At 37.1% G+C, this 19,898-nt stretch overlaps 1 protein-coding gene across 1 annotated transcript in view; it reads left to right on the top strand.

Moving 5' to 3' along the window:
* The window catches only part of CEP350 (centrosomal protein 350), a 148,450-nt gene that overhangs the window by 32,726 nt on the left and 95,826 nt on the right, over positions 1-19,898 (top strand). The window contains exons 7-13 of the mRNA XM_077763223.1: positions 1,097-1,210; positions 5,029-5,142; positions 10,055-10,201; positions 11,642-12,300; positions 13,064-13,185; positions 17,002-18,062; positions 19,696-19,846. Of these exons, the coding sequence (XP_077619349.1) occupies positions 1,097-1,210; positions 5,029-5,142; positions 10,055-10,201; positions 11,642-12,300; positions 13,064-13,185; positions 17,002-18,062; positions 19,696-19,846 (2,368 nt within the window). The remainder of the gene's footprint in view (positions 1-1,096; positions 1,211-5,028; positions 5,143-10,054; positions 10,202-11,641; positions 12,301-13,063; positions 13,186-17,001; positions 18,063-19,695; positions 19,847-19,898) is intronic.

Here is a 19,898-nt window from a genome sequence, read left to right on the forward strand (position 1 = left end):
GTTCAGTCATAGGCAAAATTAGATGGTAGCAATTAATGCCTGTCTTTAAAGAAAGAAGAATTGGTGTTGTCTCTCTCTTACTCCTGAGAAGAGTAGTTCTTTCTCTGAAATCCATAATTTATGATTGACATTCTTTTGTCATTTAATTTAGTGCTTCTCCATTTCTACTCTTTTTGAAGAAATGGATATTGCCTCATCTCACTGAAGCTTACTTTCTGTAAGCAGTATTTGTCAGCACATTATGTGGTAGCTAATTATGCATCCTTCTTTTAGAAGCGTATAAAGCTGCACAACCACCATTTGTTTTTAGGGAAACACAAATCAAAACCACAGCGAGATACCATTCACAACCACTAGGATGGCTGTAATAAAAAAGACAGACAATAACAAGTGTTGGTGAGGATGTGGAGAAATTGGAACCCTCATGCATTGCTGGTGAGAATGTAAAATGGTACAGCTCCTTTAGAAAATGGTTTGGCAGTCCTCAAAAGTTAAACATGGAGTTACCATACGACCCAGCAATTCAAACTCCTAGGTATAATACACAGGGAAATTGAAAACATATGTCCACACAAAAACTTGAATGTGAATGTTCATAGCAACATTGTTAATACTAGCCAAAAAGTAGAAACAGTTCAAATACCCATCAACTGATGAATATTTAAATGTTAGTATGTTTAAATGGATAAATAAATGGTGATATATTCATGCAACGGAGTATCATTCAACAATAAAAAAGAAGAAAGCTTTGATACATGTTATATGGTAACTGAAAACATTACATTAATTGAAAGATGCCAGGTACAAAAGGCCACACACATATTATAGGATTCTACTTATATGACATATCCAGGATAAGCAAATCCATGAAAATGGAAAGTAGATTAGTAGTTGCCAGGGAATAGCGTAATGGAGGAAATTAGATTGTGGTGATAAGTCCATAACTTTGTGAATATACTAAACACCATTGAACTGTATTCTTTAAAAGAGTGAATTTTATGGTATGTTAATTATCTCTCAGTTTTAAAAAGTATAACAAACCGCATGTATAAAGCATCTTTGATAAGAAATGTTTTGTAATTTTGGTATATATCAGGCTTCAATCCTTCAGAGACCAAGATTCGAACACCTGATGGGAAAGTGTGGCAGGAGGCTGAATTTCAAAACATGAGTAGAGAACTGTATCGAGACTTAGCACTTCACTTTGCAGGTGAGAGTGGAGCTTTCTTAGATTTGCGTGTTTTATCCTGTATGCTGTCTAACATCATATTTAAACCTAAAATTGTCACCAAAATAAAGGTATTTCCCTTTTTTAACTGCATGGTATACTAAAGTAGTTGTGGTTTCAGTCATAAAGCTCTCTCAGCCTCTAGGCTCTGCTCCAGGATTAAAATTAGCATACATGGCTGATGAGACAGAAACTAGGCTATTTTTAACTTCAGAGACTTTCTGAGTCAGTCCTGTCTGATTTGAAGGAAACATAGCAGAGTCTAGTTGAAGTTTACTTCTACTAGACTGAGATCTTTGAGATGGTCAGTAATTTGGGCAGGCAGCAGATAAGATGATACTAACAGGGCAAAATACAGAAAGAAAAATCAACGTTATAGGAACGGAATACATTGAGAGAATTGAAAATAGGAGGAACTTAATAGAAGATTGAAGAGGAAAATGGGAAGGTGATGTTGTAATGTTACAAGCTATGGAACACTTAGTGCAGTTTGGGGCAAGATACTGCATTGTAGTCTTCTGTCCTTTTTTACAGTTGTGGAAATGGAGGTTCACTGAGTAATTTTCCCAAGATTGTATATGAAGAGTAGTTGAGAATGGAAGCCAAAATTCAAAGCCAGCTCTGGCTAACTCTATAGCCTGAGATTTTTCTACTAAGCACCCATAGAAATTTTGCTAATAAATTTTGTGGTATTATGTGTCCAGTCCAGTTTTTCTAGTATTTTTATTGGAACAGTGTATTCAGGTTTTTTTTCCCCCCAGAGGTGGAAAAGGAGTTAAGAGTAAAGATTTTGGAATCAGCTTATAAGGGTTCAAATTTTTGCTTTGCCTGTTATTACTTTTGTATACTACCTGTGTTTTTCTCATCTGTAAAAGAGGGATAATAGTAATATACCTCCATAGGTCAGTATCTTTACAGACCAGTAGAATGATGTATGTTAATGAATTCTTTAGGAAGTCTGTCTGGGGGCGCCGAGGTAGCTCAGTTGGTTAAGTGTCTGACCCTTGAATTCGGCTCAAGTCATGATCTTATGGTTTCATGACTTTGAATCCCATATCAGGGTCTGCACTGACCACGTGGAGCCTGCTTAGAATTCTCCCTATCTCTCTGCCCCAACCCTGCTTGCACTTTCTCTATCTGTCTGAAAATAAATGAATAAACTTAAAAAAAAAAAGGGGGGGGTTGGTTCCTGTCTTTTGAGGCACCTGGGTGGGTGCTTTCGAGGCAACCTCGGTTGAGCGTCCAACTTTGGCTTAGGTCGTGATCTCAGCGTTTCTAAGTTCAAGCCCTGTGCGGGGCTTACTGCTGTCAGTGCAGAGCCCACTTCAGATTCTCTTTCTTCTCTTTCTGCCCCTCCACCCGCTCATGCTCGTTTTCTTTCTCTCTCTCTCTCTTTCTCTCTCAAAACATAAACATTAAAAAAAAAAGTCTTATCTGTTAAGACTATCTTCTCTTTCTGGTGGTTGACCTCTGTCTCTGCTTCTAGCTAGGACTGACCCATCTACTTGTGTTTTAGGTTCCATTTACTCTTGTATATTTAAGGACATCAATTTTTCTTTATTTCCTTTCTTTGGCATCATCAAATTTTCCATCTCTATAAGGTTGGATAAAATGCTGTTACTTCAGCCATCATAAAAGAACTCTGCTTTGGGCCCTGCTGTCTTCAATTACAGCCTTGTTTCTTTCCTATTTACCGTACAACTTCAGAAAGTTGCCTTATACTCATTGTCTCCAGTTTTTCTCCTCCCTTTCACTCTTGAATCCTTTCTATTTGGTTTTTGCTCCAAATTCTCTGTGGACTGCTGATATCAAGGTCATCAGTAACTTCCACATTGCTAAATCTAGTGTTTGATTCTCAGTTGTCATCTTGATCTCTCTGTGACATTAGACATGATAAATTACTTCTTTCTTGAAATGCTTCACTTGACCTCTAGGATTCCGTAAGTATTTGATTTTCCTCCTGAGTCTAGGTGCTCCTTTCCAGTTTTTTCTTTTTTAATTATTTTTTTTAACCTAATAGACTCCCTGCTATCTGAACATAGCCATGCCCTGTTCTCAGTATTTGGGTCTGTCCTTTTTTTCTTTCTTTTTCCCTTCCTCTCTCTCTTTATTCTTTTTCTACCTCTGCTGCTGTTTATTTATGTGCACACCAGGTAAGCTCATCTAGTCTCAGGGCTTCAAATATTTTCTGTTGCTGATGATTCCCAAATTTATGTCTCTGGCCCAGACTTTTACTCTGAACTCAGACTTGTATCCAGCTGCTAACTCTACATCTCCCTTTGGATGTATAATGGATTTCCCAAACTTAATAAATCCAAAATGGAGCTAATGAAATGGGGTCATGATACCCCCTTAAACCTACTCCTTTGGTAGTCCCTCCATCTCTGTAATTCTATCTTTCTGCTTGTTCAGGCCCCAGATCTTGAATCATCCTTGACTCCTATATTTCTCTCAGACCTTATGTTTCATATTGTTCATAATATATCTAAAATATAACCACTTTCTCCACCTCTGTCACTACTACCTAGATCCAAGCTGCCATCAGTCTCTTGTGCGGATTATTGTAGTAGCCTTCTCCACGGTCTTCCTGCTTCTGTCCTTCTATTAAGCCAGTTATCACAGCTGCTAGAGTAAGCTTGTTAAAATTTAGTTTAGATCATATCACTCCTTTGCCCCAAAACTTCCAAAAACCTCTTGATCTCATTCTTTTTTTTTTTTCTTTTTTTTTTTTTAAATGTTTTATTTATTTCTAGGAGAGAGAGACAGCGTGAGCAGGGGAGGGTCAAAGAGAGAGGGAGTCACAGACTGAAACAGGCTCCAGGCTCTGAGCTGGCAGTCAGCACAGAGCCCGACGCGGGGCTCGAACCCACAAACCGCGAGATCATGACCTAAGCGAAAGTCAGAAAGTCGGACGCTTAACCCGACTAAGCCACCCAGGCGCCCCTCTTGATCTCATTCTTAAGTAAAACCTGAAGTTCTTTTAATGACTTGTAAAGCCACACGATCTGGCCCTCAGTTATGTCTCTGACCCTAGTTCTTTCTACTCTTTGTTCATTTCACTGACACTGTCCTCCTTGCTGTTGCTCAGGTATGTTCCTGCTTTAGGGCCTTTGACTCATACTTCCACTTTGCTCAGAATGCAGGGCTGTATATGTATTTTAAAGTTTGCATTTCTTCAGATCTGTAATTGAGGTTGATTTTCAAGTTTATATGTAGAGCTAGTCTATCCCCCCAGATTGGAATTTAAAAAAATTAGTAGTAATTTATATGTGAAATGGCTTGACATATTTCACTAACATAACCATAAAAGTGCTTTATTTGGGAATATTATTTTATAAAGTTTTATTCTAGAAGTTCATGAATATCTCACATATGTAGGAATTTTTAAGTGAAATAGGAATCTGTGAAAATACTCACCTGTGAGATTTTAAAAATGATATGACCCTGGCTCAGAAACCATTACTTTTCTAGCTTCTTTCAGTTTGTGAAAATGAGGTAAACTTCTCAAGGGTTTTCTGGGGGAAAAAAACACAACAACAAAACAAAGCAAAAATGAAAAACATAAAATAAAAACTTAGAACTCAACAGTGGGGTTAGTTAGTGGTCATCTGTAGACCTTCCCATAAGAGGTGTTGGCATTGGTAGCTTATGGGTCACAGAAATGGCCTCAGTGAAGGGTTTTTTTTTTTCTCCCCCTACCTGAATCATATGCTTTATACTGATTTTTCATACTGGGAAGAAGATGAGCGGGTGGGTAGGAATCATTGTAATATTTACTATAAGTTGTTTCTTCTTTTCAGATGATATCTCTGTGAAAGAGAAACCTGCTGAAAAAAGTAAAGAGAAGAAAGTGGTCAAACCAGTACGAAAAGTCCAAAAGGCAACACAGTTATCAAGTCCGGACGGCAGAACAGGTTACGTTTCTCAGTATCACGTCCGTCCCCAGTACATAACACTGGAATGGCATTCTATATAGAAATAAGTGGGCTGGTTTTTTTTTTTAGGCTTATTTATTTTGAGACAGAGAGAAAGAGTGCATGCATGGGGGAGGGGCAGCAAGAGACAGAGAGAACCCCAGGCAGCTCCACTGTCAGCAGGAGCCTGACATGGGGCTCAGATGCATGAACTGTGAGATCATTACTTGAGCCTAAATCAAGAGTTGGATGCTTAACTGACTGAGCCACCCAGGTACCCTGGAAATAAATACTTAATTAACCAGATGTTTTCATTGTTTGGCACATAGAAAAATTCAGTACATTTTATGTATCATTATTTTGTATACGTGTTTTATTGAGGTATGATTGACATCGAATAAGCTGTACAGATATAGAATGTTTGATGAGTTTTCACATATATATATATATACACCCATGAAACCTTATGTTCACCATAATAGTAAACATATATCTCCCCACTCCAATTGTTTAATTATTATGTTTAATAGAAATTAACCAGATTATAGGTAATGGTTTTTACATAGTAAACTCCCATATACAGATTGCTTATGACTGTCACTACCTTCACTTACTCTCAAAAGAGAATAAATGTTGCATAAGAAAAGTATATTAGTCTATGCCAATATTGGTCAGGCCAGACTCTAGATCAGGACTGGGGAAAAAGAGAACTCCCTAGTTTTGTAGTGATTAACACTTCAGGCCAGTTCAGGTTGCTTGCATTTATAACCTGTTCTGTTCCGTCATGTCTAGCTTTGTTCTTATGGTAAGTTAATTTTAGTGTCCCTTGGTTTCCCCATATGTAAAATGGGAAAGCAGTAGTAACTCTCTCACAGGGTTGTTGTGAAAACTAAAATAGTTAATACCTAAAAGCATTTGGTATATAGTATTTGGCATATGGCAAGCACTCAGATGTTAGGTACGAGTCCATTAATAATAATTATTATTTCTGGCTATACTGAAATAGGCTTTTTAGCTGTCATTTAAAATTTTTTTTAATGTTTTATTTATTTTGAGAGAGGCAGAGACAGATGCGGGAGAGGCAGAGAGAGAGAGCACAGAAAATGCACCAGGCTCTGAGCTGTCAGCACAGAGCATGACACAGGACTTGAACTCATGTAACACAAGATCATGACCTGAGCCGAAGTCGGACGCTTAACTGACTGAACCACCCAGGTGCCTCTGTTTAGCTGTCCTATTTATGTTAGTGAGTAATTTGGCCTGAGAAAGTGGAGGAAGTTGAAATTTGTCACTTTCAGTTTGGAGACATTCAGAATCAATCATTCATACATTTATTATGCAGATATTTTTGAGCACTTGATACATGTGATGCACTGTGTTTATAAGCTTAAGCAGTACAGTGGTTAGGTAGGATGCACATGGCCCCTCCCCTCTTGGAATTTATAATCTTGTTGGGAAAACAGTAGATACATAGTTACAATAGAATGTGATGAATGTGTGATAGGGAATTAGGGGAACATGAAGCAGGAATGATGAGGCACTGGTGTTTTTATATATAAAGTTTATTTATTTTGAGAGCCCTGACACAGGGCTGGATGTCACAAACCATGAGATCATGACCTGAGCTGAAATCAGGAGTTGGATGCTCAATTGACTGAGCCACCCAGGTGCCCCAGGGGCACTGGTCTGTTGTTGTTTTGTGTGTTTTTTTTTAAAATTTTTTCAATGTTTTTATTATTGAGAGACAGAGCATGAGCATGGGAGGGGCAGAGAGATGGGGAGACACAGAATCTGAAAGAGGCTCCAGGCTCTGAGCTGTCAGTCAGCACAGAGCCCAATGTGGGGCTCGAACTCCCAAACCAGAAGATCATGACCTGAGCCAAAGTCAGACACTTAACTGACTGAGCCACCCAGGCGCCCCCAGAGGCACTGGTTTTTAACGAGAGACTTGTTTTTCCTATCATAGACTAATCTATGGAATATGAAATAACAGATTTTGTGACACCCGTTGTTACCTCTAGATATCAGAATGACCCTGACTGTATACAAATTAAAATTTTATAAGAACATGAATTACCTGAACACAAAGCTAATATTTACATTAAAAAATATGACAAAGTGTTATTTTTCATGTGGTATAATGTAATATTCTTGCCAGGGGCATAGTTTGAAATGAAGCACTAGGACCATTATAACTTGCAAACACTGATCCTGGATTGTACTTATCCAGTTTTGTGGTAGGCTAATTCCTGTGTATGCACTGTGCAGTGACTGACGGAGAATCATTAAGTGTGGTAATGCTGTATTAATAGTTTATCTATAATGAAAGTCCCCTTTTTCTACCAATGACTGCAATGAGACTATTCCAGAAAGCCAGAATTTAGAAATAACCACACAGCATATTCAGAAGCCAACATTTATAAATAACTACCCAGTATATTCATGGTTGCTTGCTTTCGATTCAGAAATCAAATGAAGCCGAACTTGAAGAGAAGCCTGTTCTTTCATTTTGCTTAAGAACATAAAGTTTCTTATAAATAGATTGAACAGTAGACTTAAAGGCTTTTAAATATTTTAGATAGATCGCTTAAGGTTAATAACAAGGTACGAAAACATTTATAGAGTAAACAGATTCATAATTCATGTTTCCTTATACTAGATGTTTTCATTAAAACTGCAGTTACATTTAAACTTTTAAATTGAAGCCTTTTTAAAAGACTCTAAATAGGATATCCTTTATTATAAATGTAATAAAACAGTATTACAGAAAGCTTGAAAAATAGAAGAAAACAGAAAACCAATTTGTTTATTTCCTTACAGTAGTTTTAAAATCATAATGGTAGGTGATATAATCATTGTATACATAACATTTTATCTTTTTCTCTTAGCACCTTACTACCAGAACATTTCTCTTATTTCTTATGGAAATTATAATTTGAAATAGCCACACGGTACTCCACCTGTGTTGGAGTACGATGGCCTAATTTTAATTATTTTACAGTCTGAAAGTTGTAAATAAAAAGTTTTCCTTAGTCAGCAGCTATGTTTAGTGGATCGAACTTTTATGAACTTTTATAATGAGGGCAGCTTATACTGTTGATGTTGTTTGCTTTTTGAGTGCCATTGTTTTATGCATAAAAAAGTAATGTACAGTTATGGTATGTATCTATAAAATATAATGTGAAATTCTCTATAATACCATCCCCTTAACAGTAATCACTATTAACTGTTACATGTTTCTTTAGATTTTTTTCCTGTGCTTAGCTTAAGTCATTTGTCCATTCAGCAGACATATGTTTTACTGTGTGCCAGGTACTATTGGTAAACCAAACACTTACTATACTTAAGATACGTTTTTTGTTCTGTACCCAAACTGTTGGATTCAGTGTTCTACTTCTTGAGGATTCAAGAATCATTATGGAGCTCCTGGGTGGCTCAGTCAGTTAAGTGTCTTAACTTTGGCTCAGGTCATGATCTCACGGTTTGTAAGTTCGAGCCCCGTGTCGGGCTCTGTGCTGACAGCTCACAGCCTGGAGCCTGCTTTGGATTCTGTGTCTCCCTCTTTCTCTGCCCCTCCCCTCCTCACATTCTGTCTCTTTCTCTCTCAAAAATAAACATTAAAAAAAAAAGAATCATTAATATTTTTGGTACTTCCAAAGCATTTTATACTTATTTGAGCTGTGTGGATAAATCAAGATTTAAAGACTGCTAATTAATATTGGGGACATAGGACTAAAAATTAGATTGTAAACCCTTTGATTTTGGTATAAGATCATCATAAGATTAATTATGAAGCCCGTATGGTTGAGTAGATATACTTGGAAGTTTTATTTTTTTATTTATTTTTTTTGATTAAGGTTTTTATTTTATTTTTTTTTTACAAATAGTTTATTGTCAAATTAGTTTCCACATAACACCCAGTGCTCATCCCCATAAGTGTCCTCCTCTATGCCCATCCCCCCCTCCCCCCCACATCCATCAGTCCTCAGTTCTCAGCATTCAAGAGTCTCTCATGGTTTGCCTCTCTCCCTTTCCCCCACCATTTCCCCCCTTCTTCTCCCCCTTGTTCCTCCGTCAAGTTCCTCCTAATCCTCCTATACGTGCAAACATATGATATTTGTCCTTCTCTGCCTGACTTATTTCGCTCAGCATAACACCCTCAAGGTCCATCCATGTTGCTACACATGGCCAGATTTCATTGTTTCTCATTGCCATGTAGTATTCCATGGTATAGATAAACCACATCTTCTTGATCCATTCATCTGTTGATGGACACTTAGGCTCTTTCCATGTTTTAGCTATTGTGGAGAGTGCTGCTATGAACATTGGGGTACATGTGCTCCTATGCCTCAGCATTTCTGTATCCCTTGGGTAAATTCCTAGCAGTGCTATTGCTGGGTCATAGGGGAGTTCTATTGTTAGTTTCCTGAGGAACCTCCACACTGTTTTCCAGAGGGGCTGTACCAGTTTACATTCCCACCAACAGTGTAGGAGGGTGCCCGTTTCTCCACATCCTCGCCAGCATCTAGAGTTCTCTGATTTGCTCATTTTAGCCACTCTGACTGGCGTGAGGTGGTATCTCAGTGTGGTTTTGATTTGTATTTCCCTGATGAGGAGGGATGCTGAGCATCGTTTCATGTGTCTGTTGGCCATCTGGATGTCCTCTTTGGAGAAGTGTCTGTTCATATCTTCTGCCCATTTCTTCACTGGGTTGTTTGTTTTTCGGGCGTGTAGTTTGGTGAGTTCCTTATAGATTCTGGATATTAACCCTTTATCTGATATGTCACTTGCAACTATCTTTTCCCATTCTGTTGGTTGCCTATTAATTTTCTGGGTTGTTTCCTTGGCTGTGCAGAAGCTTATACTTGGAAGTTTTAAATTCAACCCAATATGTGTATCATGTATCTTTTAGGTAGCAGTCGTCTGATAAGTACATCGTCTTGGCGAGATGGACAGAAATTAGTAAAGAAGATTCTGGGGCCTGCACCCAGAATGGAGCAAAAAGAGCGAAGAACAGCATCAAGTGACAGAAGTGGAAGAGAAAGAACTACTAAGTCTGGTGAGGAATTAAATTATTAAATTGTTTCAGTAATTAAAATTGTTGAGAAAAGCAATTAAAAATTAGTTGTATAAGTATGTAGAGAGGGTGAAAGTACTCTTGAGAATGCTTTCAGAATTTGGTTTATAATTGTGAATGTAGCTCAAAAAAGAACTGTTCTGTTGGGCTTGTCTGTGGATAATTCCATATATAGATGTTATGATGACTTTTATTAAGGATTGTATTTGTTATATTAATTACATTTAGCTGCCAGCTTCATAGAAAAGCATCATTTAATTAGATTTTATTAGACTTTTAGGGACCATAAGAGACTAAGTCCGATTTTCTTATCCCTACGTACACAAACATAGGCAGACATTCACACTACTGGCTTTGTTTATGTGACAGATTAGGAGATAGGCCCTGGGAGAAAAGTGATTTTTCTCAGGGTGTATATTCAGTGGGTGGCAAAATGTGATCTAGGATCCAGAACTCTTTGGTTTGACCCTCATGTCCATTACTTTTCTCGTTCTGAAATATTTTAAATGCTCTTCGAAATAACTAGTTACTTGTTTCATGAACACTAATTTTGGGAAATGAAATATAAGTTCACTGCAGGCCAGCTTTACTTTTTCAGGAACAAAATTTGCTTTAATTAATTTGAGCTTCTGGAATGGATTCAGTAAGAAATGCAATGACAACTATAATTTGAGACAGAAATCAATATATACTTTGCATTTACTCCTCATTACTTTCACTAGCTTATAAGTAAACTCATAAGCCTTCTTGGTTTAAAATCAAGCCATGTCAGTAAACATTTAGATTTAAAAGTGATTGTTTTCCTACATATTTTTTTTTTCTGTTATTCATTGGAGAGTTGTGGCAGCTAAACACTGTTAGTTTTGGGGCATGGTGAGATAATAATATTAAATATGCACATGGGAGAGAAATAGTAATTCTCTATTAATACTTAAATATTCACATCAACAATAAGATCTGTCTTTATTTCAAAAAAATTAAAAATGCATTGTTTAAATGTCAAGGAAATATAATTGTTGTTTTTTTTAAAGTTTATTTATTTTTGAGAGAATAAGCAGAGGAGAGGCAGAGAGAGGAAGAGAATCTGCACTATCAGTGCAGAGCCTGATGCGGGGCTTGAATTTACGAACGCTGAGATCATGACATGAGCTAAAATCAAGACGTAAGCTGAAATCAAGAGTTGGACGCTTGACTGACTGAGCCACCCAGGAACCCCAGAAGTCTAGTTTTTTAGAAGATTGAAATTATTTTCTTCTAAAAAGCTGTTTTTCTTTTCTTCTGTAAAATTCTTTAAACGACTTTATGGGATATTTGAATTTGAGTTTAAAATAAAGTAACATTCCCTAATTTTCTCCTTACTGCAGTAAATCTTAGGAATGAATTTAGGATTTTAATACATTGCTAACAGTTCATATTTTGCAGGGAGTCATATTGGAAGAGCAGAATCTGATCCTAGATTGGATGTTTCGCATAGACATCTTCCACGAAACTCAGAACGTTCGAGAAGTAGAACTCGGTCTGAGACTAATACAAAGAAATTAGCTCCATCTCTTCCAGATAATAAACAGGAGGAAAATACTGCCTTAAATAAGGACTTTTTACCTCTTGAAATTCGTGGAATTCTTGATGACCTACAGTTGGATTCTACAGTTCAAGCTGCAAGGCAAGAAACAGGAGAGTTACTGAATCAGAAGTCCTCAGCACCAGTACAAGCTCCTAGGAGTCACAGCCCAGTTAAAAGAAAACCTGACAAAATAACAGCCAATGAAGACCCCCCCGTTATTTCCAAAAAACGCCACTATGACACAGATGAGGTACGACAGTACATTGTTAGACAGCAGGAGGAAAGGAAGAGGAAGCAAAATGAAGAGAAGAAGGCTCAGAAGGAGGCCACCGAGCAGAAGAACAAACGATTACAGGAGCTCTATCGGAAACAGAAAGAAGCCTTTACTAAAGTAAAAAATGTGCCTCCTTCTGAGCCGTCAGTAACTAGGCGACTGCAGGAAACTTACTCCAAATTGCTACTAGAAAAGACTTTGCTTGAAGAGCCGCCTCATCAACATGCTACGCAGGAAACACAGGTAATAGTAGTGTCAGAAATACAAAGGGAAGTATGCATGATTAGAAAAGGCTTGTTCACCATTTTGTTGCCACCAGTTCTAATATTCAGACAGATGCTCAGATAGTATTTGTTATAGTGATGATCTTTTCATGAAATTTATTTTATGTGAAGAGTAATTTGATAAATAATGATTGGAAAGAAGTGCTCCGTTTAGCATTTCCTAGAGTGAGTGTAACTGATCTCAGTTCATCTCATCTTTATTAGTTCTATCCTTGCCTAGTTTGCCTTATGTTACTGAGCATAAAGGGGATGATGTTCATAAAAGCCTAGTTTTGTGATCTGTGCTGTAACTAGAGAATATCCTATAGTTTGTAATAATATTATGATTATTGCTGTTGTTTTAAGAATAACATTCAGTACATGCCATGTACCTACCACAGACTGTTAAAGGCTTTATAGGCTAAAGCTTCAGTAAATCCTCACCACTCTGAGAAAGTAAGTACTACTAGTATTTCTAGATGAAAAACTGAGCTTTAGAAAGAGTAATGTTTCCTTTAAATTTTATAGTATTAGGTGCCCTCCTTGGTTTTCCGATGTAATTTTGCTGTTAATTGTAATGGCTGCTTTTTCAGACAAACTAAATTTGGTTTTGTTTTAAGAGAAAAAAGCCCTCACATTTTATGATCTTTGTAAAGTTGAAGTGATTTAATATTTGTCTTATGTACTCCCTGAACATATCTTTGTGATGCGAGTCAGTTAAATTTAGTGTCCTTTTCTCCTAGACTAGACCAGGGTATCAACCTTCTGGAGAATCTGACAAAGAAAACAAAGTCCAGGAACGTCCCCTAAGTGCATCTTCCAGCAGTGACCTGTCTCTGTCAGAACCTCCACAGCCTCTTGCAAGGTAAAATGGGGAGAATTAAATATGATTAAGATTCTTTCCATGAACTTTAGTATGCTGGTCTATGCCCAGTGCATTCTGTTGACTGACCTTGTATGTGGGCAAGAACTTTATTAAGAAATTGGTTAATATCTTCTGGTGGATACTTCAGCATGGTGTACCCCTGTACCTGCTGCACACGCTGTTTGGTCCCACTTTTACCTGTCCCTTACCCCCAGGGACCCTGCAGTTGGAAGCACTATTGCTTTCTCTCAACTAAACACTCAGTAAAACTTCGTTGGATGAATGAACCGCAGTGAAATTAATATTTTAAAGTTATTTGTGGTGAATAATTTTCAAAAGGCATGTCTGTATCTACTACTATTCAAAATTTCTTCATATGACTCATTCCATTTTATCCATCAGACCTTTCAAAAGCTGTATTTGGATATGCATCTGAACACATGAAGAAGGGCTAGGAATAAGAGCTGGATTGCTGATCAAGGACTTTTTTACCTTGTTGGCTTAAAATTTTTTTTTCCTGCCTGTAATATATTGTTTGCGGTGAAGTAAAAAACAAACCCTATGGAAGGAATTTGAGGGGATTTTGAGATTATATGGTTTTAAACACTTTAAAATAACCGTTTTGAGGAGAGAAACATTTTGAAACTCTTCTTTGAGAATGCGCAAATAAAGATCAAATCACATCCCAGTTTTGGGTTAATATACATGGTCCTTTCACTCCATTGCCCTGCCAAAGAGTAAAAATACTGATAAGAATAGCTAACATTTATTGTGTACTTGTTAGTTTCCAGACACTAATCTAAGTACTTTGCATATATTATTTTATTTATTCTTGTAATTCCTTGAATTAGGCATTAATGTTATACCCATTTTACAGAGAAGGTCATTGAGGCCTAGAATTTAATTAATTTTCTCAAAGATCAGAACATTAGTGGTAGAGAGGGATTTGAACTTAAGGCGTCTGATTCCAAAAACCTGTGCTTTTAACCACTCGACACACCGCCTCCCAATAAGTTTCATATGATTTATTTAAAGTTGTAAATACCTGTCAAATCTGAAGCATAAATAAACTTTAAAGTTTTTTTTTTTTTTGAATTTGAATACCTTCAGTATGTTTACTCTCCAGTTTATCTCAGTCCCATTATTATTGTCAGACAGACTTTGCTGGCTTCATGTCTTCTGTTTTATCTGTCCTGAATTTCCTTCCAACTCTAAACAAGTTAGTCAGCATTAAAAACGAAGCAGACGTAAACAGATCGATTATAGTTAGTGTGAGCATGGTCCTTTCCTTTTTTTTTTTTTTTAAAGTTTATTTATTTTGAGAGAGAGAGAGAGTGCACCAGCAGGGGAGGGGCAGAGAGAAACGAGAGGCTGCACTGTGAGTGCAGAGCCTGATGTGGGGCTCATTCCCACAAACTGTGAGATTGTGACTTGAGCTGTAATCAGGAGTCGGATGCCTAACCAACTGAGCCACCCAGGTGCCCCTTTCCTTTTTTTAATATCAGATTTCTTCAACTTGTGATATATAATCTTTTGCCTCCACTCACCCTCTGCCCATTTCTTAGGTTCACCATTTCTGTTAGTAGTCTTGTCGTGTCTCAGTTACTTTATGCTTGGAAGCATGGCATTACTTTTCTGTGCCCTTTATGCCCCATATTCTTCATTAGCTGCGTGGAAAACTCCAAATTACGTATCTGACCTTGAGCACCTTGAAGATCTAGCTCAAAAGTCACTTCCCTTGGCTAGCAGAGTTTATTGTTTTCTCTCCACACTCTATTGAACTTTATATATCTTTATGTTAGTACTTACGACATTGTATTTTAGCTATTTATTAGTCTCTCATCCATGCTAGATCTTGAGAAACGAGAGTAAGATTTAGTCTTAATTGGATTAAGCCTTTCCATTTTTGTCTCCCCTGTTCCTCTACCATCAGCGTAGTGCCCGGCATATAATTGGTGCTGAAATACTTGAATTTATTTATTTATTTATTTATTTATTTATTTTTAAATACTTGAATTTAAAGATCTTGGATTTACTCAGCAATATTTTTTATATTTATAACTTCCTCTTTGGTCATTTGTTTTTAAAGTTTATTTATATTGAGAGAGAGAGAGAATGAGAGAGAGAGTGAGAATCCCAAGCAGGCTTCTCCCTATCAGTACAGAGCCCACTGTGGGGCTCAAACTCATGAACCGTGATATCATAACCTGAGCTGAAGTCAAGTGTCAGATGCTTAACTGACTGAGCCTCCCAGGTGCCCCTATAACCTCCTTTGTATTCCCATCATTACCAACTTAGTTTGAGACCTAATAACCTCACACTTTATATTTTATGGCATGAGTCTTCCTTCATTCCATTTTTGTAGCAGCCCTTCAACATAAAAGTTGGCTATTATACAACCTCTAACCAAACCTTGCATGGCATGCTTTCCAGGCTTTTCACTCTGGTTTCCTTCCTCCAGATGATTCCTTTGTATTTACTTGGTAAGGCTTCACATTTCTCCATACTAGTTTGGTCAAAGATGCAGCCTGTCCAGATAACTTTGAATCATAATTTGATAATTTGTTGGGTTAGCCATGCTTCCTGGCTTTCTATGATCTGTGAATTTTATAAGCATATCTATATGTCATCATCTAAAAATAATGGACAAGACCAAGGACAAAACTTGAAGTTCTTTTTTATAAGCATCTTCCTAGTAGTTCACATTGACCTTTAATTTTTTTTATAATATTGCTTAATATACAAAGTGTCCATGTTCTGGAAATGTAGGTGGATTATATAATGTCACCTAGGACATCTTTGTTCGGTTTCTGTATTTTATGGACAGTCTGCTCTGTATTGTATATTCATAATTGGTATTCATAGTTTTGCGTTGGTACTCATTTGATGTTCATTAATTTTTTTTTTTTTTTAGGATGAAATTGTAGGGGTGCCTGGCTGGCTCAGTCGGTGGAGTGTGTGACTCTTGATCTTGGGGTCATGAGTTCTAGTCCTATGTCAGATGTAGAGATTGATTAAAGTCTTTAAAAAAATGAGATTGCAATAATCTCCTTATTTTTTCAGTATGTACAATGTTAAACATAAACATTTATTAAATATTTGCTGGTTAGGATAATGACTATCATGCTTATGTTAGCATTCAGCAAACTTAAGCACTTCTCTTTTATATAACATTTAAGAAAAAAATTTTTTTTAACATTTATTTATTTTTGAGAGACAGAGTGAGACAGAGTGTGAACTGAGGAGGGGCAGAAAGAAAAGGAGACACAGAATCCGAAGCAGGCTCCAGGCTCTGAGCAGACATTCAGCACAGAGCCTGATGCGGGGCTCGAACCCACGAACTGTGAGATCATGACCTGAGCCGAAGTCGGAAGCTTAACTGACTGAGCCACCCAGGCACCTCATTTGCTTTTATATAACATTTTTAAATGAAGGGGTAGAGCCAGTGTTGTAAAGAATTCTGTTCACAGAGTTTTAAAGGTTACAAATTCTTCTTTTTAATTAATGGTTTAAAAAATATGTCTTAGTTGAAGAAAGCAGTTTTCGTGATGACATTTCATTTTTATGAAGTAACAATGCCAGAACACAACACACACATAGAAAAATGTTTGAAAAAGATCTAATTCTAAATGGAATATTAATATGCCTGTTTCTGTTGTTTAGCTATGAGTGATCTCTGTCTTTTTTATCCTCTTTGTCCTTTTTTTTTTGGTGGTGAGTGTGCATTACTCTTATGAGAAAAAAAAGAAGTTAAAAAAACTGGTGGCTTAGTCATGAGTTACCATCTTAACTAACATCTGTGACTTTCATTTCCAGAAAGGACTTGATGGAACCTACTTGGATGCAGCCTGACAGATTGAGCCCACGAGTCCACAGTTCTCAACCACAGCCTCTTGCTGGATCAGCTGGAAATTTACTCTCCCAGCTCTTGAGTCTAGAGCATGTAGGAATTTTGAATAAGGATTTTGAATCTATTTTACCACCCAGGAAGAATCATCATATGGCCTCAGGGCCATTAACTTTTACACCTCAACCATATCTGACCTCACCAGCTGCTCATCCAGATGCCTTGTTAAAACCTAGTGCCAGCCAATATAAGAGTAAACTGGATCGTATTGAAGCCTTGAAAGCAACAGCTGCTTCTTTGTCCAGCAGGATTGAAAGTGAAGCCAAGAAATTAGCTGGGGCTAACATTAACTATGGGTCAGTGTGGAGCACTGAGTATGATGTTCAGCAAACACCCCAAGCAGATGGATCTTGGACAAAGGCTATAAGTCCACCTATGAAAGAAGATACTGAAGATGTTTTCTCTGCCCGAATTCAAAAGATGATTGGAACCTGTGTATCTCATGCAACTTTTGATGACGACCTTCCTGGTGTAGGCAACCTTAGTGAATTTAAAAAGCTTCCCGAGATGATAAGACCTCACAGTGCCATATCAAGGTTCAGAATGCCATCCCCTGGTCCCAAACCAGAAGGGCTGCTGGCACAGTTGTGTACGAGGCAGGCTGACTCTTCTAACTCTGATATGCAAGCTTGTTCTCAAGACAAAGCCAAATTGTCTCTTAGTTCCAGCACAGATTCAGTCAGTGAAGGGCCTCTTCTTAGTGAGGGGAGTCTCTCTGAAGAAGAGGGAGGCCATGATGGACAGCCCCCACTGAAGGTAGCAGAAATCTTAAAGGAAAAGGAATTTTGTGCTGGTGAAAGAAATGGTTATGAACCCATCAAAGAATTTCAGAAGGAAGCTGAAAAATTCTTGCCACTTTTTGGGCACATAGGTGGTACACAAAGCAAAGGACCATGGGAAGAATTGGCAAAGGGAAGTCCACATAGTGTCATTAATATTTTTACAAAATCCTATCAGTTGTATGGAAAAGGTGAGAAAAATAAGTAAGCCTTGTGCTATTTGTATGTTATCTTAAGATAAATCATGTAATAATTCTGTACAAGATAATACTTAAGTACAAATTTTCATTACTCATGAGAATAATGGAGACTGATTGTCTAAATTAGTCTAAATTAATCTAAATTATCTGCAAGCTTCCACTAGAGTATTGCAATTTAATCTTTAAAATGTCATTTTTTTAGTTATTGTCATGAACCATAGTTGATTGGTAGTTATGGAGATTTTGGTCTACTTCAGAGGAATTCGTTGGTGGTATAGAGGATAGGTATGTATCAAGTATACTCTAGGTTTTCTGTGACCATAGTTTCGTATTTATATAGAAAATAACTATTTCTTAATACAGTGATTGGTGAGTCATTGGGAATACAGTGGTCAAGAACTGAGGGGCAACTGTAGTAACATTTCTAATATGGAAGCTATTACTGCTGTTCAAAACCAATTTTAAAAATATTCACACTTCGAACAGTAATGTAGCTATATATTGGGGTCATGAAACAATTAACTTCTAAAGTTTGTTTCTTCTCCCCGATAGACTTAATTCCTTCAAGTCCCTTTCTCTGTTCTTCTACTGTAGGTGGACACTACCCACTTTATGCTTAGATAACCTTAGAATTTCCAGGTCAGAGAATGAGGCTGAGCCTTTAGTCAGCTGTTGATATCTGTAGGTTTTTTATTTCCATTCTACACAGTGAGCACCTTATTTGATAAATGAATTGATTTCGTCTGCTCATTTTATGCTTAACTGGGTATCACAGTGCATTTTCCTAGAATTTGTATTTAGCTACTTTGTTATGATCTTGTGCAGGCCTCTTAATGTACCACTGATCTCTTGTGTTTAACACTTATTTCTAGAGGTGGTACTTAAAAATTTTTTTTTGATGAAAGCAAAATGCTTTTTATTTTTACCTTATTTTTTTAAGTTTGTGTACTTATTTATTTATTGAGAGAGAAGAGTGTGTGTCAGAGTGTGAGTGGGGGAGGGACAGAGAGAGAGGGAGACACAGAATCTAAAGCAGGCTTCAGGCTCTGAGCTGTCTGCACGGAGCCCAACGCGGGGCTCAAACTCACAAACTGAGATCATGATCTGAGCTGAAGTCAGATGCTCAACTGACTGAGCCACGTAGGCACATCTCAAAATGCTTTTTAAACAATATCCTCATTTTTTGTAAGAAAATTTGTATTTTTTTCTTAAATCCTTTTATAAACTTTCATTAAGATCTTAGAGTTAAACTGAAATATTTAGAGTTGAAATGATCTCTTATTTAGGATTTGCTTCAAAATAGTCTGGGGAGGGGAGTGAGAAATAAAGGGAATAGGAAGTTTCACTGAAACTTGATTGGTCATGTATTGGTAATTGTTGAAGCTGGGTGATGGAGTCCTTGGTTTCATTATGCTATTTTTCTCAACTTGTATGTTTGAAAATTTCACTAATAAAGTGTTTAAGATGTATTGTTAGATATAAAGATAAATTGAAAAGAAGCACTAATAAAAGCACACTAAAATGTTCCCTAAATCCATGTTGTTAATCCCCATCTTGTGGAATGCTTTGCTTGTAGTGGTTTAATTTTTGTTTTAAAGCACAATTCAACTACTACTTTCGACAGGGTTTGAAGACAGGTTGGAAAGAGGAACCTCAGCTTCACGGCCTTTAAATACTGTCACGACTCCTCTGAGCAGTGTTTCATATGAAGATGATTTTGTCTCCTCTCCAGGGAGTGGGACTTTGACAGAAAGAAAATCAGCTCTTGAACCTAAGTAAGAATATGTTGACAATATGGACTAAAATGCAAAGAGTGAGAAAAATTTA

The sequence above is a fragment of the Crocuta crocuta genome, unplaced genomic scaffold (genome assembly GCF_008692635.1).
Source record: "Crocuta crocuta isolate KB4526 unplaced genomic scaffold, BGI_CrCroc_1.0 scaffold3, whole genome shotgun sequence".
Lineage (NCBI taxonomy): Eukaryota > Metazoa > Chordata > Mammalia > Carnivora > Hyaenidae > Crocuta > Crocuta crocuta.